Source organism: Myxocyprinus asiaticus, chromosome 38 (genome assembly GCF_019703515.2).
Source record: "Myxocyprinus asiaticus isolate MX2 ecotype Aquarium Trade chromosome 38, UBuf_Myxa_2, whole genome shotgun sequence".
NCBI classification, from domain to species: domain Eukaryota; kingdom Metazoa; phylum Chordata; class Actinopteri; order Cypriniformes; family Catostomidae; genus Myxocyprinus; species Myxocyprinus asiaticus.
This window is the reverse complement of record NC_059381.1, coordinates 17,987,691-18,009,101: the sequence shown is the minus strand read 5'-3', so window position 1 is coordinate 18,009,101 and position 21,411 is coordinate 17,987,691. Positions and strand designations below refer to the sequence as shown.

At 36.9% G+C, this 21,411-nt stretch overlaps 2 protein-coding genes across 5 annotated transcripts; one reads left to right on the top strand and one right to left on the bottom strand.

The window, feature by feature from the left end:
* The first annotated feature begins 12,023 nt into the window (after window positions 1-12,023).
* Window positions 12,024-15,421, top strand: il7r (interleukin 7 receptor). 4 transcript variants are annotated; one of them, XM_051677760.1, is made up of 9 exons: window positions 12,024-12,191; window positions 12,549-12,663; window positions 12,865-13,013; window positions 13,109-13,251; window positions 13,355-13,505; window positions 13,721-13,820; window positions 14,022-14,094; window positions 14,236-14,518; window positions 14,842-15,421. In XM_051677760.1, coding segments are annotated over exons 1-9 (1,083 nt in total). In that variant the 5' UTR covers window positions 12,024-12,124; the 3' UTR covers window positions 14,844-15,421. The 4 variants fall into 4 exon arrangements, with proteins under 4 accessions (XP_051533720.1, XP_051533719.1, XP_051533717.1 ...); XM_051677759.1 differs by having other exon boundaries at window positions 12,025-12,191; window positions 14,236-14,572; window positions 14,842-15,419; XM_051677757.1 differs by having other exon boundaries at window positions 12,027-12,191; window positions 14,236-15,402.
* Window positions 15,422-16,055: 634 nt separating this feature from the next.
* capslb (calcyphosine-like b) lies at window positions 16,056-20,943 on the bottom strand. The gene is made up of 6 exons (XM_051677762.1): window positions 20,881-20,943; window positions 20,428-20,575; window positions 19,692-19,869; window positions 19,395-19,604; window positions 19,070-19,197; window positions 16,056-16,179 (listed from the first exon to the last, which is right to left on the bottom strand). Exons 2-5 carry the CDS (start codon window positions 20,562-20,564, stop codon window positions 19,093-19,095), a joined length of 630 nt encoding a protein of 209 aa, XP_051533722.1. The 5' UTR covers window positions 20,565-20,575; window positions 20,881-20,943; the 3' UTR covers window positions 16,056-16,179; window positions 19,070-19,092.
* Between the last annotated feature and the right edge of the window lie 468 nt (window positions 20,944-21,411).

Genomic DNA, 21,411 nt, shown 5'->3' with positions numbered 1-21,411 from the left:
CATTCTAAATCATAAACATCTCAAAGAGATCTGCAAAATGTCTTTTTGACATCATCAAAGAGGAAACTTCTTACAGACATATTGCAGATGAGCAAACAACCTAAAAAAATACATCTTTCAGAAGATGTAAACAACTCACATATCACATAGATGTGTGGGTGATGTAGGTGTGCTATCAGGGAAAGTCACGTGTTTGGACTTTTCACAACATGAATGTGAGTAAATGATGACAGTTTCATTTTTGGGTGAACTGTCCCTTTAAGTTGTTAAGTAAACGTAAGTAAAGTGTGAAATCCATTCGCCTCCTCGCGTTACAAAGGGCTTAAAACTCATGGATCCCGACCAACCAATGCTGTTTAGAGAAAGAAAGCATTTAGCATCGAATATAGACAAGCACTGTATGCAGAGAAACCGCTGAAGCTGTTGTGAGATGTTTATGTACGATAGGGGCCTACAGAGATAAAGTGTGGTTTCAGAGGGGAGGGGGGCCTCACCCTGCAACTCAAAGTGCTCATCATCGCATCTCTGCGACTGCGCGCCACGCCGATGATCTCCAGCCACGCGGGGACTTAACAAACTTCTCGGGTGATTGTAATTGCAACCAACTGAGGGAAAAGATGTCTCATCGTTTCTGTGAAAAACACTAATGACACAGATAAAACACGCGGAGAGAGCTCTTTCCCCTTTCCCCTCCGCGTTTTCTCGTTCTCACATGATCACAGTGTAGCTACACAGAGTGTTAACCGCAGTAATCGTCCAAGGGCGCATTCGCGAGCACATACGCTAGCAACCCTGAACCACCTCCTCCCACTGATGTTGCACCAGCTTTAACACTATAGACATGTATGCATTTGATAACACTTTTATGTAAAGTGACTTACAGTGCATTCAAGATATATAAGTTATCACTTCGTTTGCTCCCTGGGAATTTAACCCATGAGTTTAGTATAGCCCCATGCTCTACCAGTGTTTTGTCTTTCTCAAACTTTCTTTCATTTAATATTTGGTTAACTGTCCGTGATATAGCTGAAAAGCATTTAAAGGAATAGTTCACCCAAAATGAAAATGATCTCATCATTTACTCACCCTCATGCATCCCAGATGTGTCTGTCTTCTGCTGAACATAAACGAAGATTTTTAGAAAGATATTTCAGCTCTGTAGGTCCATAAAATGCAAGTGAATGGTGGCCAGAACTTTGAAGGTCCAAAAAGCATATAAAGGCAGCATAAATGTAATCAATATGACTCCAGTGGTTAAATATGTCTTCAGAAGTGATATAAGTCTGGGTGAGAAACAGATCAATTCCTATTTACTGTAAATCTTCACTCTCACTTTCACATTCTTCTTTCGTTTTTTGACGATTCGTATTCTTTGTGTATATTGCCACCTACTGGACAGGGAGGAGAAGTTTTATTAAAAAGGTGTGCTTTATGTGCTTTTTGGACCTCCAAAGTTTGCCCACCGTTCACTTGCATTGAATGGACTTACAGAGCTGAGATTTTCATATGAAAATCTTAATTTGTGTTTTGAAGAAGAAAGAAAGACACATCTGGGATGGCGTGAGGATGAGTAAATGATGAGAGAATTTTCATTTGTGGGTGAACTATCCCTTTAAGAGGCTGATTTTGAATTGATAAAGTAATGTTTATGTACAAGTTAAGCTCATTCCACAGCATTTGTGGCATGATATTGATTACCACCATAAATAATTTTTGACTGAATTTCAAGCCTCTTTTTTTTTTTTTTTTTTTTTAATCGCCATTACCGTGCAATGGAAGTGAAAGAGGCCAGTGCATAAACCTTAAAAATACACTCTTATTTTTCAAAACTATAGCCACAAGAGTCAAGATGTAAACATCATATGTGTTAACATGATATTAGTGTGATAAAATTGCTTACTAACCTCATTAGTGTAAAGTTATATCCAATATTAGAACTTCGTTGCCATTACGACACAACATTGGTAAACCCTTAAAGCGATTTTATCGCACTGAAATCACATAGACCCAAGATTTTGTTACCACGTATAATATTTACATCCGTGGATGTAAATATTATATTCCAACATTAGCAATTAGTTAAGCTGATGACAAATGCAAATTCATTTCAATCCCTGCTGGAAAAAAAGAACTTAAACCAGCCTAAACTGGTGTGCTGGACATAGTTGGTTTAAAAGTAATGTTCTCAGAACTTTGGCTAACATTCTCTAAAAGCTCTCACAATGTTATGAACAAACATTCACTCAGTAATGTTAATATAACATTCTTTCAACATTTTATGTCATTCATAAACATTCTCAAAACATTAGCATGGAAACGTTATTCATACATTGTTAGCTGAACTTTCTTTAAACGTTACTATATTGTACAAAAGAAGTCCACAGTTTTCAAACATTTCCAGAATGTTCCTATAACCAAGAAAAAATGTTCTTAAAAAAAAAAACAAAAAAAAAAACTGGATGTTTTGTACGTTCCCAGAACTTTCAAATAGCATTTTCATAACCTAATGGGAACAATAGGAAAACACTCAAGCCTGGTTTCCAGGTGAAAGTGCCCAAAACTTTGAGAGACCAGCAAAGTTTTTTCCTGCTAGAGTGAACCATTCATGATAGCACACTGATTTATTTTGGGATGATCAATGTTGCCTCCCACACCAAAGCCATTTATGTGGTTACTTAGCTGGTCAAAAAAGTTAATTATAAGCTTTCTCTTTCCTTCACCTTAGAATCACCATAGTCCTGCAGAGTCATACAGTGAAGAAACTGGTTTTACTAATGCACTATTATGATTTGCACTTTAAATGTTAAAATACTCAAAGGTTTATTTTGAGTCTTTATATGTCATTACAAAAGGAATCAATGTCCTCTGTAGATACAGGAACTCTGCAGGTCGACAGCTGAGTAACCACAACTTATCCAAAACACAATCATATAAGTTAAGTAATTTTTATTTGTATAAATAAGGTTTCTCTCAAGGTTATTTTTCTCCAGTAACCAACATCTTATGGAGTTTTGTGTTCCTTGACAGTCACCTTCAGCTTGCTCACAGAGGTTCTAAATACAATTATTATTTTATTATTTTATTTTTACACAATTTACAATCATATTTAATCAAACTACACTATGACCACTCTAAGACTTTATAAATATTACAGTTTCATTTATTGTTAATGCATGATTTTCTGTAAAGCTGTTTTGAAATTATGTGTGTTGTGAAAAGCGCTAAACAAATAAAAATTTCTTAACTTTTGCTGGCTAAACAGCATGAATACAATGCCAATATTAGTTATTTGTGTGCAATGCCGGTCATGGTTTAAGATGAGTAAACTAAGTAATTGTTAAGGCCAGTGTTTAAAAAAACTTTTTTTTTATGAACTGTTTGATTAATGACTAATGTCTTTGAAGTCCATCCTGGATTAATTGCAGAAGTTCACATAGATGCAATTGTTCTTTGTTAGTTGGCTGATGAAGGCTTTTGTTGGCAATTAAATGATAGTCTATGTATTCCATTTCAAGAGTGTTGTCCATCAATAGACAAAGGTGATGCAGGCAGAGATCAATGAGGTGCATCACAGTTCAAATGGCAGGTCATTTCGGTGAGGTTCAGTGGGGTCCATCCTAAATCCAAAGTTCAGGCAGTAGCATATGAAGTATCCGATGTTTACAGTTGGAGATGGCATCAGATCATCTTCTGAAGTCCATCGTAAAATACTGAAGTGATGTCTGGCTAGCACCAGCTGCATTTAGTCATCATCACTCGGAGACACATAGCAGTGGAATCCAACACCAAGTAGGAACGGAGCTGGATCTGGCAGGCTCTGGTAACCTCGGGATATGAAACCCAAGGTTGAGACATGGAAACAAATAGAATAATATTAGCGTAGATGCCATTCAATTTTATGCAGAGTTATAGATCATGATAGATGTTTCTGGTTCTGGCAGACCTAACTAAAGCAGCATAATTGTGAGTTGAAGGATAAATTAGAAAATAATCTACCTCCTTTTGTGGATTTTGATAGTCTAGGAACTATTAACAAGCCAGAATTTTGTGATCATAATGAACGTGATGGAATATAGCATGACAGAAGGTTACTTAAGTACTGTGGAGCTAGACCATTCAAAGCTTTGTATGTAGTTAACAGAATTTAAAAATTAATACAAAATTGAAAGGTAGCCAATGTAACGATGATAAAATGGAGCTAATATGATCATATTTCTTGGTTCTAGTCAGCACTCTGGCAGCTGCATTTTGAACCAATTTAAGTTTATTTATTGAACTTGCAGTACATCCTCCCAGTAATGCATTACAATAATCTAGTCTTGAGGTCATGAACGCAGGAATTAGTTTTTCAGCATCAGCAACAGAGAGCATGTGTCGTAACTTGGCAATATTTCTGAGGTGGAAGAATGCTGTTCTACATACATTGGAAATGTGATTTTCAAAGGACAGATTGGTATCAAATATAACACCCAAGTTCTTCGCTGTAGAAGACGACGTACAGTGTTGGGTGTAATGCATTACTAAGTAATTAATTACTGTAATTAAATTACTTTTTCTTTGAAAAAAGTAAAGTAAGGGATCACTCTTAATTTTTAAGTAATTTAATTACAGTTACTTCTGATGAACTTGTTTTAAATACTGTATAGACTATAGAACAATTCTATGTATAACAATAGTGAATTTAAAATTGAAATGTAATGTCTAATGTTAAAATGTATATTGTAAAATGTTTTCTAATTTAATGCAGCCCCCTTAAATTCTTTGACCAGTTCATTAATAATTTATTTGATTTTATATGATTTATTTGAAAGAATTAAAAGAAATATTTCATGTCTATCCTTGTATTTTTCATCTGGTCGAGGTTGATAAGGGTTTTCAGACAGAGTAATTAGTACAGTTATCTAATTACACTGTAGAAGATGTAATTAGTAGTTAGTAATTAATTACTTTTTTAAGAGTAACTTACCCAACACTGATGACATAACAGTACATCCGAGAGTCAAATGATATTTTAGCTGCTTATTTTTAGAGGCTTTTGATCCAATAATTAGCACCTCTGTTTTGTCGGAATTTAATAGAAGGAAATTTCTGGGTTTTTGTTGGGGGGTTTTTTAACAATTTTTACTGATTCCAAATCAAATTCCTCAAATCAACACAAACAGCACATGAAAACACGGAATCAACTTACATCAATATATAAAAAATCTGGGCTATGTCCCCATCCTCCAACTGGCATCACCAGCAAAAAGGTGTGTCTTTAAGGCCAAGCCTATACAATCTAGAGGGAGTCCAATAAAAACGATGCAGAATCTTAAATTGGCGTACCCTTGCATCCCTAGACATAGACTTGACATTTTTTTAAAAGCCTACCCCATTCTTCATCCTCCAGTACTAAATTCAAGTCTGTCTCCCATAACTTAAGGGATGTTAAAACCCCATCCCCTAGACTCTGAATTAGCCAGGAATAGCACGCTGAAGCCTCGTGACCCTTTCCAAAAGCAGCAAGTACCATCTAAAGAGTGTATGCCGCTTTAGGGGACTACGTACTACACCCAAAGGTGGTACAATGTAGATGGCGCAGCTGTAAGTACCTGAAGGATTGAGATCTGGGAATCCCAAACCGCTGTATAATCATTTCAAAGGATCTCAATGCTCCATTTTCATTCAGGTCACCCAGCATAGCAACTCCCTTCTCAAACCATTCTGTCCAGCAGAAAGGGGACTTGTTAATGCAGAATTTGGATTTAACCAAATACATGCGGCAACGTTCAGGTAAATGTCCGAATTGAACACCCAGGAAACTTTTGTCCACACTAAATGCATGTGTGAGATAATAGGATGTGTCTTTACTTCTACTGGCAGCTTGGTAGGAAGACTTTGCAATGGCAAGATAGGGGCAAGGACCTCCTGTTCAATAAAGAGCCAGGGAGGAGCTCTCTCAGTTGGAAGCGACCAGTGCGCCAAATATCTGAGACCAAAAGCATAATAGTAAAACAAAAATCTTGGGGAGACCTAACCCACCTTTGTCAGTTGATTCCAGATAAAGGATTAGCTATACTATCAAATTGTTTAAAATAAAACAGGGGAACTTCAATATTTTAACATCTAGCTGGATCAGTGAGATTGGACGGTAACTCTTACACTAGCTTGGATCTTTGTCCTTTTTAAGAATCAGAGTGATCCGGGCTTGTGTCATGGTTGGCGGAAGCTTTCCATTCTTTAATGATTCTGTATAAACTTCTAGCAAATGTGGAGCCAGTTCTGTAGCATAAGCCGTCTGGCCCCGGGGCCTTGCCTGTAGGCAAGGCCTTAATTACCTTGCCAAGCTCCTTCAAGGTTATCTCAGAATCAAGAGAATGTTTTTTGCTCTGTCATCAGTTTAGGGAGTTCTAATGGTTCCACAAAGTTTCTAATATCTTCATCAGCAGACGAAGACATGGAACTATAGAGATCAAGATAAAAGCATTCTTTCTCTTAAAAGCATTATTAATAACAATGGCTGAGGTAAATATTTGACCACCAGCAGATTTCACTGAGGGAATGGTAGAAAAGGACTCTCTCTGCTTTATATATCTAGCCAGAAATTTTCCTGCTTTGTCCCCTGACACAAAGTATGACTGTTTTGCCCTAAATAGCCAAAACTCCACCTTCTGCAACAAAATAGTGTTATATCTGTATTTCAATCGGGTCAATTCTCTGAGGCCATCAGACGACATTTGGCGCTTCAGCTTTGCCTCGGCACTTTTAATATTCCCTTCCAACTCCACAAGTTCTCGTGCTTTGGATTTTTTGATGAATGAGGCATACTGTATGATCCGACCCCTAAGAACCGCCTTAAGTGCCTCCCAAGCCATGCCCACAGAGGATACTGTGGACCAGTTAGTCTCCATATAAGCATTGATTTCGGCTTTTAACATTTGTTGAAATTCAGGATTTTGCAAAAGGGATACATTAACGTGTCAACTACATGATTTCTTTTTCTCCAAATGTGGCAACACCTCTAAACACACCAGGGCATGATCTGAGACTAAGATGTTTCCAATTGAGCAATCAACAACAGATGAAATGAGGGACTTAGATATATTAAAAATATTTATATTCTAGAATAAATCTTATGGACTGATGAAAAAATGTATAGTCCCTACCGGATGGGTTCAAAAGTCTCCAAATATCTGTAAGACCAAGATTTTTACACATCCTTTGAAGTGTCACTGTTGCTCTAGGGGGCTTACACACTTTTGCTTCACTATGATCAAGGACTGAGTCAATCAAAAAATTAAAGTCTCCTCCCAATATTATATCATGAGGGGTGCCAGCGGCTTGCAACATCCCTTCAAGATCTATAAAAAAGCCCTGATCATCAAAGTTATGTTGCAAAACATTGCAGGTAACCTCTGGGCCTAATGGTCATGACATGTACCAAGTTTCGTCCCAATCCCTCAAAGCATTGCGGAGATACAGCCTCAAGTTCAACTTTAGGTGTTCTTCGTCGAATTTATTGAAGCGCCATTCGAAAACGGTATGGTTTATCAAAATTCTGGGATTAAATTTTTGTTGTGAGTGCCTCTAGATGATGCAGGCCAAGTTTTGTGCAAATCGGACAAACAGTCTAGGAGGAGTTTGGAAAAAGTAGGTTTTCAAAACATTTAAAAATGGCAGAGAGGAAGTTTACTCAATCATGACATAATTGGTATCATTGTTCTCGGCATGAACCATGGAATCTATCAAGACCAGTCTCATGACAGTAGGAAAAAGGAGTCAATAGCTATTAGCATTTTTAGAAATAGCATTATAATGTTTGACCACAAGGTGGCGCTGTCCCGACACTTTTTTTAGTCCCTTCAGAGCATGGTGCCAAAGACACATACCGAGTTTCGTAACGATATGCCAAGTCGTTCGTAAAATACAGCATTTTATGACTAAATTCAAAATGGCCGACATTCAAAATGGTCGACATAGGAATTGTTCATATCGTTGGACTCGCTATACCCCACTGAATCTAAAGAGACCAATTTGATGATTTTATGACAAACTGTTCAGACGTTCTAAGCAAAAATGTGCTTTTTTCATATCTCGTGACCACTAGGTGGTACTGTTCTGAAACTGAGCAGGCACCTTCGAGTCATGGTGCCTATGACAAATAATAAGTTTGGTGTGATTATGCTAAAGTGTTATGGAGATATACCCTCACATCCATTTTGGCGTGCTCTTCGTCGAATTCGTTTAAGCGCCATTCGAAAATGGTATGGTTTATTAAAATTCTGTGAATTGCTTTTTGTCTTGAGTGCCTCTAGATGATGCAGGCCTATTTTCGTGCAAATCGGACAAACGGCCTAGAACGAGTTCGAAAAAGTATGTTTTTCAGAAAATTCAAAATGGCGGAAAATGACGTCATAGGGTGGAATCGAATCGTCTTGAGCCAAGGAATCAGAGGAAAATATTTTGTTTCTAGGAATCACGGATCAAAAGTTATTAACATAAACATGAGTGCAAATTTGGGCAGTTGGTGGCGCTAGAGGGTTTGAGGTAGAGACGCCAAATTTACTGTGGTAACACATCCGACTGTCCTCTATCTGTGTACCATATTTCATAACTTTCCCACAAGCGGTTCTATGGGCTGCCACAGACTCAAGAGTGGAAGAAGAAGAAGAAGAAGCGGAAGAATAATAATAAGAAGAAAACTAACGAAAACAATAGGGGTCTTTCGCCCCTTTGGGGCTTGACCCCTAAATAGCAAAGTGCGCAGAGCTCGCCGTTCACACGTCTGACCCTCGCATGGCGCCACAGAAAGCACTAATTATCACTGGGTTTAAAAAATGTATAAAGTTGGGTATCGTCGGCATAACAGTGGAAACTTATTCCATGATTTCTGATAATATCTTCCAGTGGAAGCATGTACAAGAGAAAAGCAGAGGCCCTAAAACTGATCCCTGTGACACTCCATACTTAACTTTTGTTTATAACTCACAACACAAGCAGCAGACTAAATAGTGTAGACTATTATTACTGTACCCTATTATTAAAGATGAAGTGTGTCATTTCTGCACCACTAGCATCGCCCAAACCGAATTGCAAAAGTAATCACTGATTTCAAACAGTTTGCAGAAAACTCCCTCTTTCTTCCATTGGTTGTACAAACAGATACTGTAGTCCCGCCCAAACTCACACTATTGGTCGAGCAAATGTTCAGATATCGGGCTAAATAAGCCGCTCAAACAAACAGAGAAATGTTTTGATAACTCCACAGTGTTACATTTTTATGTACGTTTAACCTACAAATGTCTTACTTATAGTTCACTCTACATATGACATTGGGGAAAAAATACACGTGTGTCAAGACAATCAGAATGTGTATAAAAATCCAGTTTATGGAAATATGGTATGAACCAAAATGACCCTTTATATCAGGGGTCGCTTTCCAGCATTGGCATGCGGAGAGGTAATCACTGGCATGCCAGCAACGGCGAGAGAGAAGTAGACTATTTTATTTATATAAATTCCGCACCTGCATTCCAATCTACATCTTGATATAATCCTTCCTCATGTGCAAGCGTGTTTTCATGAGCTGAATGGGAGTCTAAACAAAAAGTTAAAATGCGATGAGACTGCAGCATACCCAACAGACTCGTGCAGCGTGTGCAAGCCATTCGCACATCACGGGCCGGAAGCGCTTCACTTTCGGTTAATCGCGCGAGTAAACGCACCCGCTTTGCTTCGGTCAGGCTGCGCGGATGACAGCCTACATTCCGTGTTTCATTTGTTTCTTTTACCTTTCAGAACAACACGTGATGTAATAAGGAAAACACCACTATTAATCCTTGAGATTTCCAAACCAGCATACAGGTACACCCTCCTTAAACCATGGTCAAACTCAAAATTACATTAAACAAATAAAAGAGAAAACATAAACCCACATCATGCGGTTCAAAAATCGGAGTCTTTTCAAAATATAAATTAAACCTGGAAATGTAAGCACAGTGTAGTTCTAGCGGGAAGACTAGCAGCTGTACATCATCGCACCATTAGCTAGGTAACTCCTACCCAATCACATGTAAGTCAGTGCTTTATAAGTCTGGTCACAATCTATCACATTGCTGTTTCAGTGTGCTAACACGGCAACCTCCACCACCCCACCATCACCAGTTGAGTCCCGTCCTGCACGGGGGTAGGCTCCTCGCCCCTGCCTCCTAGGATATGATGGTTCCGAGTACAACTTCTTTGGACCGCCAGATGGGGCTTACACCAAAGAGAGACATTAAATTTCTGTTTTATATTCATCAAATAAATGTCATCTTAAATTTCATTCAAGTCTGTGAGTCTTCCTGATAGAAATAAAGGTTTAGGATTTTGCAGATGCAATTCGCCGAAAAAGGCTAAATAGTTGACGGCTTGTGATGCGCGAATGGCTTGCATGCGCAGCGTGAGTCTTATCACACTTTAATAGTGTTTATCCTCTCATTCAGCTGATGAAAACATGCTGGGTGATCATGAGGAAGGATTCCATCAAGATGTAGATTGGAATGCAGGTGCGAAAAACATCATATAAATAAAATAGCCTGCTCCTCTCTCGCTGTTGCTTGCGTACTAGTGATTACCCCTCTGCCTGATTTTGAAAAATGTATGACATTATATAAGAAATATTTAAGATTCCACACAATTTCATGATCAGTAATCAAATAAGCAAATTTGTGACATTAACTGTGTTAACTCATTTTGTACAAAAGGACAGGTTTTCTTTCACAAGATGCTCTGTGAAAATTCACATGCAGGATCATGATTATATCATAATCATTGGGTTTTGAACAAATTTTTCACTCAAACTGTTATGCTGATAATATAATTTGTAGTTAAAAATAAATGATTAAATTTTGAAAAATACAAAATAGAAACTTTTCACAAGCGGACTCATACTTCGGATTATCACACACATGCGCATGTTTTGTTTTTTGTTTTTTTATGGGGGGGGAGTGGACCTCAGCACAGCCATTGACCAGGAAAATAAATAATGGCACTCCATATCAAAAAGGTTGCCGACCCTGCTTTATATCGTGTTTTTCAACATCTCTGTCATTTTGTATTGGAAATTAATTCAATCTTGTCTATTCAGTAGTTCAAGTTGACATTATTCTGGCCTCATTTTTACATAAACACAATTACTTGAGGCGACAGGAAGTGGGTTGGAGTAGGTTACCACTTGTTTTTGTTTTTCAGATTGAAGGTACATGCTGAGAGAGGACTTTTTCATTTCATATTTACCTGCACTTTTTGCAAACAGTTTTGTAAGCAACATCTTATATTTGAAAGGCAAACAACAATGGCATACATGCTTCCTTACCTCCTTTATAATGCTGTTTTTATTTTGTTTTTATTTTCAAGATGAAAAATAATTTAGATTTTGAAAGCAGTGATTTTCATACACTAAACCAAATACATTTTTGTCTATACTGGTGAAATAATACTACTGTACATCATAGAACTGTATAGGTTATTGTTGTTGTTTAACCTTTCTTGATCATGTCTTTTTGTAAAATGGAGAAGAAATATCTACCTAGGCCTTATTTATTTTGTCTGCTTTTTTGGCCTCAATTTTGTCCCAAATCTCAAAATGTTCATATCTTAATTTAGTTTCAAACCACAGACTGTCTACTTTGCTCCCCCATGGTTTGATCTGATTTAAATGCTGACTGCTCTCTGCTACAGCTGTTACCAGACAACTTGTATGTGTTCTTTTTTAAGTTTACAAAATTTCAGTCTCTTAGTTACTTAGGTGCACCAGTAACGTTCAGTAAATTCAGTAGCATAATTACTTGATACATCTATTCCTAGAGATTTAAGGTTCTTTACGTAATTTTCCTATTTTGTTACTAATCATTTAAAATGGTTCAGTTAAAATCCAATTGCGTTCATATTTCTCTTTCAGTCACATGTGATATATATCCTCTCTCTCTCTCGCTGTGTGTGTCTCTCTCTTCCTCTCTCTCTCTCTCTCTCTCTCTCTCTCTCTCTCTCTCATGTGAAAGTACCACTGAGAGTTGAACTTTGAGCCATCAGTCTTGTCAGTAACTGTGTGAGTAATGCAAACGTGTGTCTTGGGTGATTTACGCTACACATTACTGGATGGGAGATGGCAGGGCTATTATGGATACTCTTTGTTTTTTGTCCATTCGTTCTGTCTGAAAGTGGCGATGATGGTAAGTAATCAGATATATATATATATATATATATATATTCCTTAATTCAACTGTAAGAATTGTAAAGTAGTGAAAAAATACTTTTTATTATTTTCCTTTATTTCCTTGTTAACAGAGTTTGGTCAGATTTGTGGCAAGTGCTCATAGTGTAATTGTGTGATAAAACTAATTCTAGTTAGATAACATGTAAACATAATCAAGAGATATGCCTTTGTGAAAGATTCATTTGTGAACATATATTTTTTCTAGACAATTTAGACTTGTTTTCACAAGTAGCTTACTCATTGAGGCAAACTAATATAAGGCTGCTGACCTTTAGTTCATTTAGATGTTTTTCCCCACTTGATTCATTGATAGATCTGCCAGATGGAGAGATTGTGACCTGTTCATCCAGTTTGACTTTGAGCCAGAACAATCTGACCTGTTCGCTGAATAACGAACATATTCGGGAGGTCACATCAGCAAGTCTTTGGTATAAAATGCATCGGTATTTTGGACCGACAAAATTCGATGAAACAAACTCATTGCTTTGTTTTGGTTAGACATATTTACTGTAAAGGGGTCTGTAAGTCATTTGTATAATTAAAAACAGTTCATAATGGTGTTTTTTTATTGTGCATTTGAAGCATTAACATTGATTGAATTACAAATGACAAACCTCCCCCCGATTTAGCATGACGAGAGAAGAAAAAAAATGTACAAATGCAACTCTAGGACCACAAGGCATCACTTTTCAGAACTTGGCCAATTTAGTGGCATATGAGCTCCAAGTAAACATAGGGGAGGAGAACATTAAAAAACCCATCAACCTGTATAAACTTGGCAAGTCATTTTTGCAATTATTTATTTTGCATACCACTTTTTGGTTATTTTTTATTTATTTTAAATGCAGTATGTCCATGTCTTTGTCCTTACAGTTAAAATTCCAGCGCCTGAAATCAAGAATGCAACTTATAGGGAAGACACAGAGGAAGGTGTCATATCAATTATGCACAGTCATGCCTTTGTTGAAAACCCTAAGTTCGAAGTGGAAATTTTGGGGGGCAAATTCGCAAACAAGGTAACACATTACCTCACGTGTAAATAAAGATAGTATCACTTAGAATCACTTTAACAGCACTTAACAACGGCAATGTCTTTTTTTTTCTTTTTTTTTTAAACAGTCCTATACTATTGAAAATCGGGATTTTACTATTAGCAGGGACATACTTGGTGGAGATGGGGTTTACTCTATCCGTGTTAGAGCAAAACCTGTAGGATTTTTCGACGGCGACTGGAGTGACTGGAGCTTGAGGGCCAATTTCACTATAAAAAGTGAGTGGATCCTTGACTGGAGCTCAGGTGTTTATTACTTGTAAAACACGAGAGGGTAAAACAGATGCCCATGGGATTATGAATGAAAGAGTTTAATGTTAGAGATTTTGGGCTAGCTGCAAGTTTGCACCAGTATTTTGGTACTAGTTTTAACATTTATTAACATGTCTGAATTGGGATGAAGATGTAAATAATAACATATGCTACTGCCACAGCAAGAAATCTTGAACCTCCAAAGGTCACTTACATCATTATCACCATCTTTGTTGTTCTGGTGTTCATCATTGGTTTCGCAGTCTTACGTTGGAGAACACAGTAAGTCTGTCTTTGCTTCATTTAAAACACTGACAAAAAGTCTCCTTTAGGATTTAGGGACAATTCTGTCATCATTTACTTACCCTCATTACATACCTGTGTGACTTTCCTCCGTGAAACTCAAATTGACATGTTTTAGGCTTTTGGGCTTGATTTTCGGGTCACCTTGGTATTTTTTTAACTAATGGTTTTCTCATCCAGAATAAAAGGTTACATCACACCAAACATCCCACACCCAAAGTCAACCCTCGCACAAATGCACAAAGCAAAGGAGGTAATTCAGGAGACTCTACATTTGTCATTTTGCTCATTCAATGGTTGTTCTGCTAGTTTAAACCATTGAAATATCCACTTGGATGGAAGTCCTCAATGCAACTTGTCAATAGCTTTTCATGAAAATGTTTGTCCTTTTCAGGGCCTTCCTTTCACTTTCAGTCCTGAGATATTCGGTGATGTCTTCATACACCGTGTGGATTACGTAGATGAAAAGCCATCTGCAGCAGAGGATGAGCACCGCTACAGTCAAGCGAGTTCTGCAAATTCTCGGCCTACATCAGAGTGTGAAATGAACACAAATGCAGATGAATGGCTTCCAAAAGAGCAGTCCCACTTGAAAATAAGATTGTTAGATGAGTCCGATTTTTCCAAGGAAAGAGAAAGTAGTTGCTCTCAGGCTCTAACAACCCCACAACGACAATGTAAGGATGAAGCCTATGTTACTATGTCGAGCCTCTTCAAAACACAATGAGGAGGTGAAGATGGTCTAGTTATGCTGCTTACATGATCAAGGTGTAACCAAGATTGTATTTGATGTTGAGAATTCAGAAACTTAAGGAGCCTGCAATATATGTTTGAGACGGCCCTCCTGATCATTTTGCTGTGTGATGATGAGTGTAAATAATGAAAGTAAATATAATGTAGCACTCATTCTGGCCAAAGATACTTGTTCTTTAGACAGATTTCAATTGCAATCAAGCATCATGCACAGTCCTCATTTTCGTTTTCATTCTGAATGTTTCAGAAAATACATCTGAATTAAGGGTGAATCAGACCAGCCTTTCAAGGAACTTTGCACAGACCACAGTGAGGAGGACAAATGCAAGAACTCAATGCCAGTTTCTACCACACCACTAAACCTAGTGTAGACAGCTAAATACAATGGTCAGACGTGGCCCCCAAAGATTCACACTTCTTAAGTCACATCTACTAACAGACCTCAAATAACTGCTGCTAGCCTCAATGTTTTCAGCCAGGCTTTTACCCATTAACTGTTTCATCTATAGGCTTAAATGGACCTGAGCAAAGCTGAGGGATTTCATGTTCTTCATACTGTATTCTGTTAACCTCGGCAGAATGTACAAAACAAAACTGATACATACAATTCCAGTGGCACTTTTTCTGTGATTAGGGAGGATTGCACTGTATATACACAAAGCAAATGTTCTCAATGTTAATTTTGTAATGCATTTAACTATATATAGCAATCTGAATACTATATTAAATAAACAAAATATTTCGACTATTATTTTCTTTTTTCTCATAATTAATTTACATTTAACACAAGTTATTGTAAGTGATTATAAATTATAGGTAACACTTTACAATAAGGCTGTATTCATTCATTGTATTTGTTAACTACATTAGTTAACATGAACAAACAATGAACAATAGTTTTATTTTCAACATATATTAACACATTTTGACATGTTAACATACAGTAGATAATGCATTATAAACTAACATCAACTAGCAATGAACAACTGTATTTTTCTAAATAAATATTAACCAAGATTAATAAATGCTGTAAAATATATTAATTGTTAGTTCATGATACCTAACGATTTACTAATGTCAACAACATTATGTATGTGACATTTTGTTTGATATTCTGTTCAGCAAAAAAGGGATGTTTCTTTTAACAGTAAAAAAAAAAAAAAATTATGTTAGCCACTATCACTTTTTTTGTAAAATGAAACAACATATTTCAAAGCATGCATAATTATGTGAGTCACAAGACTTCCAAAACAGCTTTTATCACAAACATGATTCAACAATGTGTTTGAACCTAAACAACTAATAACAAAAGTCATAAATTTTACACAGGATTATGAGTATTCAGGCTTCAACAGTATTTCCATTGTTCGGTGTACATAACCTTCCAACACATTCAGTGGTGTCACATTTACTATTTATCTAATTACAGCAGTTTTCTTTAAAACATTTTTATCATTATCAACCCGTTTAAAAGCATAATCACTCATAGCCTCCATGCATTCTTCATCATTAAAATAAAATACACATCGCTATCGATGGAGGCGCTGACTCCACTATAGTAGTTCCAAAATTCATCTTTTGTCACCTGTAAAAAAAAAAAAAGGAGAACTAATATTATAAAACAAACTGGTAACCCTGAAAGACGCTAAAGGCAAAACCCCAAGGGATAGGTCCAACCCAGAAAGACCCAGAGAGAAGATGGCATTCTGTGTGAATTAATAACAGCTATAAATTTGTATAGAGTTAGTGTTTCTCGTGTGGATCCAAGCAGGTGCAAAAGACAGCTTTCATTAGACAAAAGAGGATGCGTTCACTCAAGAATTAAAGTCTAGCAACAATACCACACCACCTGCTTTTCTTTGATAAGTGGCTGATTTTCGAAATAGAACAATACATGATTTTGTGCAGCTGCTTGTGTGCACTGAGAAACACTGTGTGGTATTAGTAATTAGCTGATTGTTTTGATTGTGTGAGGTAGATCCCAAAACCACAAAGTTAATAGTTGTTAGACATTCTTTTAAAGGTATAGTTCACCCAGAAATGAAAATTCTGTTGTCATCATCTTTTCACACTCATGTGGTTCCAAACCCACAAAACAAAAATAGGACATGTTAGGCAGAATGTTTGGTACAGCCAAAGTCAATTTCAATGGCCACGTCCCAAAGAGATTAAGAGAAAGTGGTTTTACACACAGATATCTCCCAGAGAACACGGATTAATGTGGTCATGTAAACACATTAGCGGCATTTTACAGGTTTCTGAAGAGCGCGCATGTGCATGAACAGACCAGATAACTAACATCATCGGATGGAGCCCAACAACAAGTCAACACAGTGAAAAGATTTCAACATTAAAGGACACACACTATAAACTAGGGCTGGCCGATATGTCTTAAATTACATCTCTATTTTTCAGCAAATTGAAGATATTCGATATATATCTCGATATTTATGTATTTGCTCTAAAATGGCTCAAGTGTTTGTTTTTTTTAACCAGAGGAACCATCATTTAATCCAAACCGCCACTGCAGCCAAGTAGATTCAATATTTTAAAGACATTAAATTAAAATATAATTAGTTTTTCATTAAATAAACACAAGGGAGAATGAAATTCAATCATTTTCATTGATATGCACTTTATATTGCATATAATTTACAATGATACATAGTAGCTTAATAAAAAGCATTATTTACCTTCAAATGTTTTTACTAATACATTTTTGTGAATGAACAAGGTGTGCAAAGCACATTGCATAACGCTAAAATATTACTGTGGGACACATCAGGTTTATTATTATAATATAATGCTCAATTATCATTATTATTCTGATTATTAGATTTGCGTTATACAAAAGTAATATATTTTTGTCCTGTTTACTTCACCTCCACCTGGGGCTTTTATTGACACCGAAAGTGCTGTCATATTTACTTCAACTTCAAAAGCTTTTATTTCAACACAGAAAAGGCCATGTGTATTTGACAGTTTACAATGTTCCGCATTTCCTGAAACTCTGTAATCTCCTCCTTTTCTGTTATACAGTGCCACGTTTGAAGATTTGTATAATATCTTGTAATGGTTACTAATGTTTGGAATTGCGCAAATGCTTCAACCTGCATAACTTTGATTTCACAATCAATGCAAGTGAACTGATCTGAGAGCGCTGCCATGCGCGTGCACACAGATCAGCATGTCACTGGTTTGTTCTGAATCACACACAGACCATATTTACCTGTATTTAAATCACAGCCTTTTGTGGATTAATAATCACATATGACCAACTCGCCATTTTGATGTTATTTTGATTGTGCAGCCCTGAAAGATCGGGAAATTAGTCTACTGATGCGCTCTTTATTAAAATTAATAGCCAAATGAAAGCACATTAAAATCATTGTGATATTCACGATATTGGTCAATTTTACATCGTCAGCAAAATTCTCAATTATATCGTTAATATTCGATATATCGCCTAGCCCTACTATAAACTATACCCATTAACACACATCAATGTAAAATATCGATGGTCGCTCATTTTCACCTATATGCGCTCATACACTGGGGAATCCCAGAGTTTTACGTAAGAGGAAAACCCCACTATTGCAGCGCAATTCTGCTGCAGGTTGCAATAGAAATAAGGAGACAAACATCAACAACTCTGGAATATCTGGAAATAAAGAAAAGCAATGGAGTATAAAATAGCGAAGTCTTCCATGGATGCCATGTTTGTTATTTACACAAGCGTTGCAGGGAAATTACATTGCTGTGGAGAAAACTGCTTACTGACCAAGCCATATGTAAACTGGAGTAAAGAGTATGCCGCTTATACCATGCATGTAAACTGGAATGCCACTTTCTCACAATAAGCCGCTTTTTGGTGTCCATGTTAACATTGCAACTTTTTTCATACATTGACTATGAAAAAAAGTTGCAATGAAAGTGGAAGGGTGCCAGTTCTTCATATTCTGCCTAACATCTCCTTTTGTGTTCCAAGGAAGAAAGAAAGTCATTCGGGTTTGGAACAAAATGAGTATATGGTAACAGAATACTCATGTTTGGGTGAACTATCCCTTTAAGACTTGACCCTGTCAAAACTGTGCCTGTTGTTTAGCATTGTACAAACCAAAAGGAAGTGATATAATAACAAGTAACATAGTGGGTAAAACAAAATACGATTATCTGATAGAGTATTATATTCTAATAGAGCACAATAGGCATAACAGAGCATAATAATTAAATGTTTTAATTAATATGCAAGAATACATGTGCTACGGAGTGGCATTTGCAATATTTGTTGGTACGAATAGGCTCTTAAACAGTGTAGCAACATATACGAGATCCTGAATTTGGCCATTTAGGAAAACCAAGTACAGAGTACAAATTAATAGATTTGACAGAGTCAAGACATCAGAATTTGTATTAGTGATGCTGATTCAATTCACAACTCTTGCTAAAGATGAGATGACACCTTTGTTCTTTACCCTAAAAAAGATGTTTCAGAAGGTTAGTCAAGCTTCCAAGCATTTTTCATCATTATTATAAAGTAGACGTCTGTGTCAATGGAGGCACTCACACCAGAGTAGTAATTCATAAACTCCTCTTTTGTGACCTGATGCATAAAGGCATATAGCATTATCAAAGAGAACATCACAGAACTGACTTATAACTGGTGCAATGGAATTGGTTGGACGCTTAAAACCAAAGCTGTAGAAATCAGACCTGTTATTCAAAAGAAGGTCTGTGTAATAATAAGATATTATTAATAACAGGTTATATATGCTTGACATTTGTTCAGTATTCTCATACCTTCCCATCCTTGTCATCTGGAGAGTCAAAACTGTCCAGGAATTTGCGGAATACTTGCTCTTCGCTCCATTCGCCATTCTGATATTTGGGGTGATTTTTGGCACTGTATACACCTCTCAGATCCTCAACTGTAATCACACCATCTCCTGTCTTATCCAGCTTTTTAAATGCCTGTAACACCACCTCCTTTCTAGCATTAGACATCGGTGGCTGCAATCACATGAATGCACATAATATTGTGAGCAAATTGCAGAAGTGCCACTGCACTAAAAACAATTCACTGCTTAATGTGATTACCCTTAGTGTGATAAGAAACTCGTCAAAGTCAATGACTCCACTGCCGTCCCTGTCAAATTGCTGAAAAAGTTTCATTGCCTCCTCTTTTTCAATGAGCACACCATAGTCATTCAGGCCTTTCAGAAATTCTTTCATGTCAAGTGTGCGACTGTTGTCATCGTCCATGATCCTGAAAGTCCTGAGAACATCACACTATCATCATATACAGTTGTGCTCAAAAGTTTGCATACCCTGGCAGAAATTGTGAAATTTTGGCATTGATTTTGAAAATATGACTGATCATGCAAAAAAAAAAAAAACAACTGTCTTTTATTTAAGGATAGTGATCATATGAAGCCATTTATTATCACATAGTTGTTTGGCTCCTTTTTAAATCATAATGATAACATAAATCACCCAAATGGCCCTGATCAAAAGTTTATGTACCCTTGAATGTTTGGCCTTGTTACAGACACACAAGGTGACGCACACAGGTTTAAATGGCAATTAAAGGTTAATTTCCCACACCTGTGGCTTTTTAAATTGCAATTTTTTGCATGATCCGTCATATTTTCAAAATCAGTGCCAAAATTTCACAATTTCTGCCAGTGTATGCAAACTTTTGAGCACAACTGTACCTGTACTCAAGGGTGGATCATGGTCCTGTTTCAACAGTCTCTTTTGTAACATCCAAATAACAAGAAATTAGGTTGTAAATATGCTAAATAAAATTGCAGTTGTGAGATATAATGTGTACCTGCCCAGTCCTTTGATTCCTGCTGATCCTCGTGCCAAACACTGCAGCCTCAGGCGCTCAATGGGGTCTGAACACTCTGCCAGTTTCTTTTTGGCATTGATTGCCATTTCTCGGTCATGCCGCGATGTCCCTGCCATGTTACTCGAATCTAAACTCGACAAGAATTATTTATTTATTAATTTACCTTTATCTAAAGCGACTTACAAACGAGGAACATAAGTGACGATCTCTGCAGTACCGCACTGCCATTCATCGATAGATGTAGCATACACTTAAGTAGAACTCTAAATTAAGATTTGTAAATGTTGACCATTGGCTACATGCATGTTAACAATGCAGTTAGGAACCGACATGCACTTATAGCACTCTTTATTGGCTGTTGTCCTGTGAACAAGACATCACGTTACAGTTAAGTCTTCACTTATCTGTAATGCTGCAATTGCACATACTTACTGAAGAAAGAAGTGCAAGAAAACAAGATGATTAATGTGCTGAATCCACCTGGATTTCCGTATCGTTGCTTCCCTGTCAAAGCGTTCCACCGTTTCCATAGCGACGAATGTTTCGCTTTGATTGGTCAGTACTGTTTCAGGTGTATTTAGAACGCACTGTTTAACCTTTCACTCTTGTTTGTTCACTTCAAAAGCCTTTCAACGATTACTGGTTGTTGTGTCACAAACAGGGCCACAAAAAATACAGCTACAATATATTTACACTCTTCAAAGTCTCTTCAATGGGTACTGCAGTGTTTTTGGATCGTTCCGCGGACAAACTATTGAAAAAAAATTTTTTCAAGAGCATTCAGTAGACAAAAAAACTCCAGACAATACGAGTTGTGGAAAATCAGATGTGATCTTGGAGCTTTATACCGTGCGTACCATTGAAGAAATGTCAATAAAGTAAAAATCAAAGATGGCGCTACCGTGAATAAGGTCTATGCCAGTGTTTCCCAACCACTATGCATACTAGTGTGCCGTGAAAGAT